The sequence below is a fragment of the Syngnathoides biaculeatus genome, chromosome 15, assembly GCF_019802595.1.
Source record: "Syngnathoides biaculeatus isolate LvHL_M chromosome 15, ASM1980259v1, whole genome shotgun sequence".
Lineage (NCBI taxonomy): Eukaryota > Metazoa > Chordata > Actinopteri > Syngnathiformes > Syngnathidae > Syngnathoides > Syngnathoides biaculeatus.
In genome coordinates this window covers 21,915,455-21,927,422 of record NC_084654.1, presented here as the reverse complement: position 1 = coordinate 21,927,422, position 11,968 = coordinate 21,915,455, and the positions used below count along the sequence as shown (strand labels likewise).

The following is an 11,968-nucleotide window of genomic DNA, read 5'->3' as shown; positions in this document are numbered from 1 at the left end:
CTTTGCTAACCGTCGTAATTATAACAACTTCAACAACTAACTCGATATTCAAACGTATTTTTAGACGCTCAAACATTCCCTCCTGGAAATAGAACGTCATACAAATGTCTCAGTTATAAATTACCGGGATTTTTTTCAGCCTCCGTATTGTGTGCAATAAAATCACGTATTGTCATGTTACCAAAGATTAAGCCGAACACAGCGGGAGTCTATTTTCTACAAGGTGTTCATGAACGCATCACCAGGATCCTGAAATTTACGGAGATTAACAGCAGCCGACTGTTGTTGTTTTTTAAACATTGGCGGATTAAACCAACACACATGGAGTTATTCGTATTATCCACATTTTGACGGATGGCGTCTTTTTTGGGAGCGAGACTGTCCGTCTGCTGACATGCCCGAAAGGAGTTGGTGGCTCCGACTGCTGCCGCTCTGCGAGGTTGCTGCTTGGCCGAAAGACAGCCGCTGAGAGCCGCCTCAACTTTTCCCGAACGCCTCGCGAGCAAAGGAAGGACGCCCGCTTCATCGACTCTTCCTTTTACAGCGTTATTCGACGATAAAAGTGTCGAATGGACATTTGAAAAAGTAATAATGCACGACCGAGTCCTCCACGCGAACGGTAAGCGGGGGGGGGGGGGGACTCAAGTTTGGAGAAAATAGCCGTTAGCATTAGCCGCCATGCTAACTACCCCGTTTAAATTTAATGGTGGACGTGGGCTAGGCTACTTCCTGGAGCTGTAAGTGTCAAGCTAATGTTGTGGGACGTGCTTAAACGCATTCGCAACGCGTTTTATTACATTATTAATGCCGTTATATATCCCGTAACCTATTTCAATACCCGTGTTTGAATTTATACAGATTTGTGTTTTCAACAGTTTACCAACAAGTAGACTGCACCCTGAGGAAATGGTGTGCAGTCGAGAAGTCAAGAGTTCATGAAAATGCTGCACATTTGACTCAAATTTAATTTTCTTTTTAAAGATTCCAGTGTAGTTTATTGATCATTTGCAATTTACATGAACTGCACTGAGATGTTTTTTTTTTTTTTCCACCAGTAGTTTTAAAGTCACCAAACTTGTCTTCCATTCATCCTCATTAACAGGCCTGCTTTTTACCACGGTTGTTTACTTCCTTCAGTCTGCCTTTTTTCCTTAATTTTATACCATCCTAGTATATTTTCATTCCACCCCTTCTCCCCTCCATCATTTATCCTTCCGTGCATCCCGGTTTTTCCTTTCGTACCATTCTTTTTTCCTTCCTTTTTGGATCATCTTGTTGGTATGCTCGCTTCTTTCCCTTCATGTGATCTTTATTTTCCTTCCATTAATTATTCCTTTATTACATAACATCTAATTTCCTCATCTCTTCCCCTTCCTTTCTTCCTTTCTTTCTATAATCATCGGAGTAGGTCAGACTGATTATGGATTTTTTTGAATTCCCATATTTGGTAGAGTAAAATTCATTGGTCAATTAGAAAAAAATATATAGAGAGAAATAATATAGCAAAAAGACAATCCTTACACCGATGAATGTGAATGAGAGGCATGGTTTAACTTTCCATTGTAAAAAAAAAAAAAAAATGGCAAAAATCAGCTGATCTTTGTTTAACTATTATTTTTCTCATATGTTGCAATGTTAGTGTAATATAATATATAAATAAGATTTTAAAAACGGCCAATCTGAAAAGGCCAAACGTTTAATTAATCGGTCAGCACTGAATTGTAGTTTTTCCTTCCTTTTCATTAGTTTTTCTTTCCTCCTTCCCCACATCCTTCCTCCCCTAATTTTTGATCCCGCTTCCTTCCTCCCTTCATATTTTTTGTGTACCATTCCTTGTTTCCTTTATTTGGGTTCCATCCATTCATCCTTGTCTCCATCCTTTTTAAACCACCGTCACCATCAACCGTGGTGCGCTTTCAACGGTGTGAAAGTTTTCAAAGGTCACTCCTAATCGTGCCTTCCATCCGTCCTCGTTGCAGGCCATGGCGCAGCCACAAGGGCAGTCTGAATAAAGCGAGCGCTCGTTGACTTGGCTCCAGCGAATAGCCCGCACCGGATTCTCCCTCAACGCCAGAGCCACAATGGACATCTTTCCCAGGCCCAGCGGCGAAATACAGCGGAGGAACCCTCAGCACGACTTTGAGCTCATCCAGAGGGTTGGCAGCGGCACCTACGGGGACGTCTACAAGGTGCGCACGCCGATGTGGCAGTTTCGGCGGGCTGGCTCTGCGGGAGGGACGCCACTTTAACCTCACTTTTGTTACTTTTTGAAACTACACAGTCGCAGCAATGAGGGAAGCACGGAGCCGCCTCTCCACCCCCCCAACCCCCACCCCCGCCCTCTTAAACTTGCTGACTCGCTGAACATTGACCAATGACTGATTAGGCCGTTGAGTATGTTTGGGATTGGCGGATATTCCTGTTTGATTTAGTCGGGACGATGACAAAATCCGATGCGGGCCATCTTCCCGGGATGTGAGAAAACAATGGGAGTCAGGTGGAGCGCAGTCCTTGTTTAGGGAAGTTAACGGGGCAGGGGTTACAAATGTAGAAAAGAGAAACTCGCAAGGTACTCTTTGACCGACCACTGCGTGAGATTGTTTCTTACATTTCTTCTGGCAAGAATACAAATTTTTCAAGGTGAGCTAGGTTGCCTAGTTATTAATTTGAGCTCAAAACAATTGGCAAAGAATTTGCGAGTCAATTTTCTCGGCCTTAATGCGCTGTGGAAAATGTGGTGGCACGTTGATCCCAGCAGTGGGACGTTTCCTGCAGAAATTCCAAAGATTAACTAAAGGCTAAAATGAGAATTCCTCACATTATGCTGGCCCGAAATGAAGCGAGTCGTGCGGTCTGAGAATGTCCCCGGTTATCCATCTGCTGCAGATAAACGTTCAGCTCTCATGCCCCTCCTCCTTTTCATAGAAAAGCTCTGTGGCCAGACCCCCCCCCCCTCCAACCCCAAACCCCCAATCCACCATCCCACTCCCCCTACAAGGCCGACAGTGGAATGCTGTGCGCGGAATTCTGGTATTCCTCCCGCTAAATCTGAACACCGCTGTGGTTTTGTCCACCGGCGGAAACGCCTGAGATTTTTTTTTTTCCTTTGTCGGGGTGTGATTGGGGGTAGGGGGGGGGGTCGCAGATCATTTGACTCGCGCTGGATTAAAAGGGCCGGCCCGTCTTGACCTCAATCTGGAAGCCAGACCTGCTTAAATGCAAAATCTTCCATGTTGTTTTCCCCAACAGCCATTGGGAAAGTGGTCCCAAATGGATGGACGACATGGGCAAAAGTATCGGGGCAACAACAGGAAGGTCACTACAGTTTTTCCTCATGGTGCATTGAGACAGAGCCCTGTTGCCAAAACCAAAAACCACCAAAAAAAAAAAAAAATTGCACCCCCTAAAACATAGGTGTCAAACTCGAGACCCGGGGGCCAGATCTGGCCCGCCACATGATTTATGTGGCCTGCTAAGACAAATCTAGAGTGTCAATTTCCATGATTCTTGTAAAAATCTGTACCAAAATTTCAAATTGTCATATATCATAAATGGTAGAGATATTACAAGCATTTTTGTGTTACCAAACATGAACAGTTCAAAAAACATTACACTTCATTTCTGATTCCAAGACTAGTTCATAAATTGATGACGTAAATATGATGAGATTATTAAATATTTTTGTTCCACAGTCGTAATGGCGCTCTTGAGGGAAACCTGAACGACAATGTGGCCCGCGTAAAAAATGAGTTTGACACCAATTTACCAGTCGATCTACGTTCCTCCCCTCACCGACGGGCACGAGCTGAGGGTCGTGACCGAAAGAATAAGAATCCGGATCCAAGCGGCCGAAATGAGTTTCCTCCGCAGGGTGTCCGGGCTCTCCCTTAGAGATGGGGCGAGAAGCTCGGTAATCCTGGAGGGGCTCAGTGTCGAGTCGCTGCTCCTCCGCATTGAGAGGGGCCAGATGAGGTGGTTGGGTGAGGTGTTCCGGTCACGTCCCACTGGAAAGAGACCCCGAGGACGACCCGGGACACGCTGGAGAGACTGTGTCTCTCGGCTAGCTTGCGAACGCCTCGGGAACCCTCCGGAAGAGCTGGAAGAAGTGGCTGGGGAAAAGGAAGTCTGGGTATCCCTGCTGAAGCTACTTCCCCCACGATCCGACCCGGAAAAGCAGTCGATGATTGATGGAAACTCCTCAATTTACGTCCTTTCCGAGGCACTAAGATGCCACAAGATATGGTTCTAAAATCATATTTATAAATTGTTGAATCAGTGAATGTTGAACCCCGAATATGTGGGGTTCACTGTGTAGAGGGGGAAAAAAACCATGTATGGCGTTCTTCTCATTGTTCTCGGAAGACTTTCTACACGGTTTTTGTCCATCCCCAAGGGGTTGTTGTTCCACACCAAACTCATCCAGGCGTGCCCATTCTGGACCCTGCTAAGCGGACCAGGAACAGGAAAAGGAAATGAAGCCGAAAGCCTTGACAGTTCCAAATTAATCTTTTGACAGCGTTAAGGTTTCAAGGGATGCTTAGGGATCCTTTAAACACTCAGCGTTGACATACTGCGCAGCGTTTGAAAGATCACCACCACAGAACAACAAACACTTTTGTGACCTATTTTGGATCCTCCACATCCTTTAGCGTTCAAATCCATTTTACATTTGACAGGAAGCAAAATGGAGTCTGAGCGTTGTGCCCGCTCTGTTTCAGGCTCGCAACATCCAAACCGGAGAGCTGACCGCGGTCAAGATCATCAAGCTGGAAGCAGGTAAGAACGCGCTCCCGCTTCGACCGGCAGCGGGATTATGGGGGGGGATTAACCCCACCCAGATCAGGTGGCAACAAGGGAGGGGATAAAGCCTTCTGTTTTCTCTTTCGTTCGTTCGCCGTGTTGTTGGCCAGGTGGCTGATCTCACATCCATTTCATATCCTACTAGTGCGCTGAATTGTCCATGCACTGCTGCTCGTTGTCCCCACTAGCGCGCTCGAAGGACCGCTAAAGCGGATTGACAGAACTACTCAATACCACGCTTGAAACTCAAATACATAAACTTTAACGCTTCTCTGGCTAGACTTTAAACCTCAATTTTAAACCTTACCCTTGCTGAAAACTTCAATTTGGGAAAAACTTGAGTGAGGGTTGAAGATTTAATATCTAAGTCCAACCGCTGTCTCGAATCCTAATTTAAAAAAAAAACCTCAACCTTTCTTCGAAACCATCGAATCCATCCATCCGACATCCATTTTCTTCGCCGCTTTTCCTCACGAGGGTCACGGGGTGTGCTGGAGCCTATCCCAGCTGTCAACGGGCAGGAGGCGGGGCACACCCTGAACTGGTTGCCAGCCAATCGCAGGGCACACAGAGACAAACAGCCACACTCACAATAACACTTGGGGGCAATTTTAGAGTGTCCAATTAATGTTGCATGTTTTTGGGAGGTAGGAAAAAAAACGGAGTGCCCAGAGAAAACCCACGCAGGCACGGGGGGAACATGCAAACTCCACGCAGGCGGGTCTGGGTTTGAACCCGGGACCTCAGAACAGTGAGGCCAACGCTTTACCAGCTGACCGACCGTGCCGCCCCCATCGAGTCTACTTTTTTTTTTTTTTTTTTCTAATTTAATCTTTCAATTTATTCGATTCAACCTTCGTCAACGCTCTGTCATATGCTCCAAAACCTTAGCTGGGCATATAACTTTAATTTGAAACCCAAATCTATGCTCAAAATGTTCACCTCTGTTCAAAATCCTAATTTAATCATTTTTACCATATGCGAGAGTGTTGTGACTCATCTCTCAATCAATGAGGAAGTCTCGTCATGTATTTTTTTTTTGTTTGTTTTTGTACGGGGACGTCATAATCACTCCTCTGGTGTAAATGGCTTTGTGATATCAAAACTGGTCCGACCAGCAGATTTGACGGCGGCTTCGGCTTCGGGATACAAAGGTGCGGCCCGGCCCTCTGGCCACATAACAGTCAATCATCCAAAGGGCTGTTTTTTTTTTTTCAAGACTGAGTGTCTGAGTTCGATATCTTTCACTTATTCCCTAATCTCTGATCACGATAGTGGATTTTTTTTTCTCTGAAGAGGTGTCAACCATTTTTTAGAATTTCACATTCTTTATCCCATCGATTTAATCGTGTATCCATCAGTCGGTTTTCTGTACAGCTTGTCTTTAACGTGTTTATTACATGTTCTTTTTCAGTGAGTCTTTTAAAGTGCACCGGTGGCTTTATAATATGCATTTTGTATCAATAGTAGACTTCAATATCACGGTATAAATTGAATCCATTCATGCTAAGGGTACGTATTGGGAATTAAACTTAAGTTTAAGAAGTAATGAATGTATTTATTGATGGGTTATATCACCAACAAAAAAAATCAAAGATATAATGTAATTCAGAGTAAATCTGTTGCTCAGAATTCACAATTAAAATTCAGCCCTGTAGGTTACAAACAAATAAATAAAATTGCCGATATATATTCAGTATGCAGTAATAACTCATTTATCACGGGGGTTATGTTCCAGGCCGCCCCTGTGATTTCTGGCCTACAAGCCGCGACTTTTTTCCACACGCTTTCCACCCTGGAGTTTATGCGGCTAATTCGTGCATTTTTTTCTTTTCCTAACGGCCGCAAAGGGGGCACTCGGGCGGAAGAGGTAAAAGTCAGACCAGAATATATTTGCCGAGGAAGTGACTTTTACCGGCCATGTCAGCGCCCCGCTAGCATTAGTGCCGCGCTAAGAAAATGGATGGAGTGTGGTTGTAGTTTGCAAAAGACATATTGCACTTTAGCGTCTGTTATTAAGTGTCAAATATGCTCAGACTTTGGGCATTCTCTTTATTTTATGCATTCTTTCCTCCTGGTTCCTGCTTTTTTGCTACGTGACTCTACACTAACAGCGTGTGCGGAAATATAGTTACAGTACTGCGAAATCCCGCAATGTCTACGCTCACAAGTCAAAAAAACAAACAAAAAAAAAATCGTCCTATTGACATCTAATTTCGAAAAACATATTGCTGGTAACATGTATCTCCACTTTATAAGGATTTTTTTGTAGCCTTTTCAGTGAACTGCATGGTTCACTCTATAGAGTAGCTACTGTGTGTTAGTCCACCTGGAGAGGAAGTGAGGCATCTACACTAGAGAGCATTGGTTTCTTTTTTTGTCTTAATTTTTTTTTTGCAGCTCTGAGTCAAGTCACTGAAATGAGCCTTTTTCCCCAAATGTTTGCGGCCGCCGTGCTGCTGACTCCTACGTTACTGTCGACAAGCACACAACGCTGAGGAACACGACGAGGCTTTAAAATGACCTTGACGAAGCGACAGTATATTTTCGATGGCTGCCGACAAACATGCCAGGAAAACATTTCACGTCACTGCATTGGTGTCATATTTTTAACCCCGGCGTTGAATCCTTCCTTGATACCTTATCATTACCCTTGTTGAAAAACACAACAGGTTTTGTAACATTAATTTGAAACCTTAACTCAGTCTTGAAATCTTAATTTGGGACCCTAATCCTGGTTTGAAATCCCAATTTAAAACCGTAGGCAAACCTTAATTTGAAACCCCAGCCCCAGTTTTAAAAAAAATCCCCAACTTTTGTATGAAAACACAAACCATCTTGGGTCTTAATTTGAAACATTATACTTAGATTTAATATAGCAACGTGACAAGTGGGTGACATCCTTGTGGAATTTTCCCAAAAATATAACAAAATATAGGCGGCACGGTCGGTCATCTGGTAAAGCGTTGGCCTCACGGTTCTGAGGACATGGATTCAATCCCAGACCCGCCTGTGTGGAGTTTGCATGTTCTCTCCCGTGCCTGCGTGGGTTTTCTTCGGGCACTCTGGTTTCCTTCCACATCCCAAAAACATGCAACATTAATTAGACCATCTAAATTGCCCGTAGGTGTGATTGTGCGTGTGGCTGTATGTCTCTGTGTGCCCTGCGATTGGCTGGCAACCAGTTCAGGGTCTACCCTGCCTCCTATTGACAGCTGGGATAGGCTCCAGCACTCCCCCCTGACCCTCGTGAGGATAAGCGGCAAAGAAAATGGATGGATAGCAAAATATGAAATCAGCACTTCAGATGCCTCAAAAATCGTCCATAACAAAGGCTTTTATGGGTAAAAAATGATTGCTGAAGTACATTTTTTCTATTTTGCTGGCCACATTGCTCTTCTCACCAATAATGTTCCAGTTGCACTAGTTAAGTTCCGTTTTTAGGACTAATGATTTCGTTAGAATCATATCAGAATTTTGAGGCGAGCACACAGCAAAAAAGTAAATAAAAATTTTCTCTGGAACCCTTCATCCAATTTTTTAAAATCTTGGGACACGGAATTGTCACACTGTCACTCGCAAATCTTGTCATGTTGATAATTGACACTTCTTTTCTCACCAGTGTTTTCCACTTCTACTCGTTTGAAGGACAAATGATGCCGTTAGAAACATCACCAATGTCTTGGACTTTTGACCCGTATGAGTCATTGGTGAATAATTTTAACTGAAACTTGTCGGACAATCGGAGAAGGAGTTCCCCAAATAACAGACGAAATCAGACAATTCAGAAATGAAGTCAGACTGTTGGAATCTAATTTGAAGGCTTTTTTTTAGGACCAGATATAAAAATGTTCCCCAAAAGGCATTTTTTTTTTCCTGGGACAACAAAGAAAAAAAATTCTTGATGTTTTGCGCTCAGGTTGAAGTTGGCATTCTGACCAAACTCAGCATTTTGACCGTCATTTTTGGGAACGCTCGTCATGTTGCCGTTTGAAACCCTAACCCAAGAGCACCGAGCCGTATCAGTGGAGGTTTGCACAAGCAGCAGCAAAGTCGTGATGACATCAGGATGTAAAGCAATATTTACTTAGCAAATACTGCAGCACATTATCTGTCTGTCTGTTTTTTTTGACATGGACTTTGGTCAATTTGAACCTCGCTATAATCAATTACACCAGCACAATTGCAAGCATCTGGTTGGAGTTCCTGCAATGTATAATAATAATGTATACCTCTTGTGCGGAACATTTAATAACTGGAAGCCTTGAAACTGTTCTACTGCAGCTTAAAAAAACATTTGAAACTCCAATTTGGTACACCTAACCCCGGCTGCAAGCCCTAATCTAGTGTGTGTGTGTGCACGCAAACGACTTCTGCATTTGGCAAAATATGTAAAAGCACTTCCTCTTCGCTTGGGTGAATGGCGACGGGGACCATGATGTCGAGCCTGTGGAAACTTAAAACATTTGTTGTTTGCATGTTGTGTTTTTGTTTGCTTGTTTGTTTGTTTTATACGCGGAGGCACCAAAGTTGACAATAGCTGATGTTTTAGGGTTCATTTGTGTTGATTATAGTTGTATAAATAATGAGAAACGCATCTGACTTTTGTCCGGCAACAAGGAAAGGGGGCGAGGAAGATTGCAAGCTCAGTTTGTGATGTCATCAATCCTCATTATGCTCATTAGCACACACGGTAAACGATCCTGTTTTCTGGGTTTGGTCACGTTCCGAAATAAATATAGCGGATTTGAAACCCTAACCCCGCCTTTAAACCTCAATTTAAAAACCCAAACACTTGTTGGAAACCCTAAACTTGGATTTAAGCCATCATTTGAAATTCTTGACTCTTGTTTGAAACCACAACTTTGACAGGAAACGCTAACCTCATCTTGAAACCTTTTTTTACAAAAACAAAAGTTTTCCGATTTTTCTCCCTGCAGCGCAGACGTTAATGTGTGTTTTTTTTTCTTTTTTTCCGTTCCGTTGTGTTCCAGGGGACGACTTTTCCATCATCCAACAGGAAATCTTCATGGTGAAGGAATGCATGCACCACAACATCGTGGCCTACTTTGGGAGCTACCTCTGGTGAGCGCGCCGCCGGATCGAGCGGTCAACAAGTTGCGGTTTGAAGGGGCTTCGAGTCCAGTGGTGGGAAGTCACATGCTAATTGATGAGTCACCGTACATTCAGGCCCCGCCACAGGGGGTGCCTCGTTTTGACGGGAAGTATAGCCGCTCCTGACTTCCAGAAGGTTTGACAGCAGTTCTCTGATACCGTTGCGTCAAAGCGGTCGTATAAAAACACTTTGATTTCCTGGCCACGTCCAGCAGGAACAAGCGTTAAAGCGCCCGGTGTAAATCCCATTCAGTGAACCTTTTCATCATTTTACAACACAATTTGCTTGTAAGACAAATCATTGTTCCCCATTGAAATGATTTTAATCTGTTGCCGCCACCCAAAAAAACACCAACAAAGATTCTTTTGTCACGTGTTTTAAATCAGACAAACGGCGCTCTACAGTAAACGTTGCCAAAATGCTGGTTGTGGTTAGATTGGCCACGCCAAACTGAGTGCACTACACCAAGAATTTAGAAAATGAGATGATTGCTTACATATAAATCGAGTTGTTGGTCTTTGGTTAAAAAAAAAAGAATTTTTTTTTTTGGGGGGGGGTATTTTATGTAATATCGCCTATGGAAAATCTGCTTTAATAAAATTTAAGTTCAAATTATAAGTTACATTTTTAAAATTATTAGCTAATTAATTGTAATTACATTCATTATAAAAAAATAATGTAGAAATCTGAATTATTTTGTTACAAAATAAACTGCATTCTTTTTTTTTTCTTTTTTTTTTTTTTTTTTTTTTTTTTTTTTTTTTACACTATCTAGAAATGATGTGGCCCATCCGTCCATTTTTAAAAATCAAATGTCCTCGTTTGCCCACCCCTGCTGGTCTCATATAAAAAATGTATTTGTGTAAGGTGTCGTATTGTAAATGTATGAAACTGACTGAATAATTTCCTGTGACCTGCTCAGTCGAGAGAAGCTGTGGATATGCATGGAGTACTGCGGTGGGGGATCCCTGCAGGATATTTATCATGGTGAACTTTTTTTAAAAATTATTATTATTTTTTTTTTTTAACCATGAACAGATGTCTTTTCTGTGCTGGACTCACAGAAATATCTCACATGTGTTACAGTGACGGGTCCTCTGTCAGAGATGCAAATTGCGTACGTCTGCAGGGAAACTTTACAGGTGAGTTGCTCTTTTTTCTCTCTAAAATCATGAATCACTTGTAGGTAACGATGACTGATGATCTTGACTTGCGTTTTACAGGGTTTGGGATACCTGCACACAAAGGGCAAAATGCACCGTGATATTAAGGTACACACACAGTCGTACATTTGTATGTTGTGCCTTGTAATAGTCTGGCCTAGAAATGACCTCGTAGCACTTCTCTGCACGACTTCGGCAGTGAGGGCTGAGGAGACCTTAAACAGTGGTGCCTCGGTTCTGGACCACAATCCATTCCAGAAGGCGGGTTGAAAAGGGAAATGTTTGAAATCCAAAGCACGTTTTCCCATTACAATTAATGGAAAATGAAATCATGCGTCCCAAGCCTAAAAAGTTTTTTTCAAAGCGGTTTTTTTTTTTAGCTTTTCCTGATAATCAACGGCATAGTAGAAATACATGTATAGTTTAAATACTTTATATAATTAAATCATTTAAGAAATATATTTATTTTTTGCTTAAAATGTATGCTTTAGTAGTAGATTATGCCAAGCTGGGTGTGCATTGGTGTATCTGTAGCGACTCGGGCCCCAGCCTTGTAAAACTTTTTTTAATTAACAAAGTTGCAGAGTAACTTTAAACAAGTAATAATAAGGGGGAAACACAGACTAAAATTATTTTTTATTTGCACAGAAAGTAACATGTACAAAAAAATGGAACTTTCAACTAGAGGTTGGGTTAATGGAACAAAAGAAAAAAGCAATGCAAAACAATCAATTGTTTCAAATGGAGCGTCCCAATGGCGAACAACGGAGCGTATTCCACTTCTTTGGCAGAATTTTTCAAACCTTCCTCGACTTGCTTTGAATTCAAAGCCCTCAGGAACTAGACCAGGCTCTTTTTTTTTTTTTTTTTTCAAATCTGTATGCAGATT

General features: G+C 42.5%; 1 protein-coding gene across 2 annotated transcripts in view; it reads left to right on the top strand.

The window, feature by feature from the left end:
- The first annotated feature begins 209 nt into the window (after positions 1-209).
- Positions 210-11,968, top strand: part of map4k5 (mitogen-activated protein kinase kinase kinase kinase 5) — a 35,678-nt gene continuing 23,919 nt past the window's right edge. For both annotated transcript variants that reach the window (XM_061843466.1, XM_061843468.1), the window contains exons 1-7: positions 210-619; positions 1,980-2,189; positions 4,719-4,776; positions 9,795-9,885; positions 10,839-10,903; positions 11,003-11,058; positions 11,140-11,187. In XM_061843466.1, the coding sequence (XP_061699450.1) occupies positions 2,082-2,189; positions 4,719-4,776; positions 9,795-9,885; positions 10,839-10,903; positions 11,003-11,058; positions 11,140-11,187 (426 nt within the window). In that variant the 5' untranslated portion in view covers positions 210-619; positions 1,980-2,081. The remainder of the gene's footprint in view (positions 620-1,979; positions 2,190-4,718; positions 4,777-9,794; positions 9,886-10,838; positions 10,904-11,002; positions 11,059-11,139; positions 11,188-11,968) is intronic.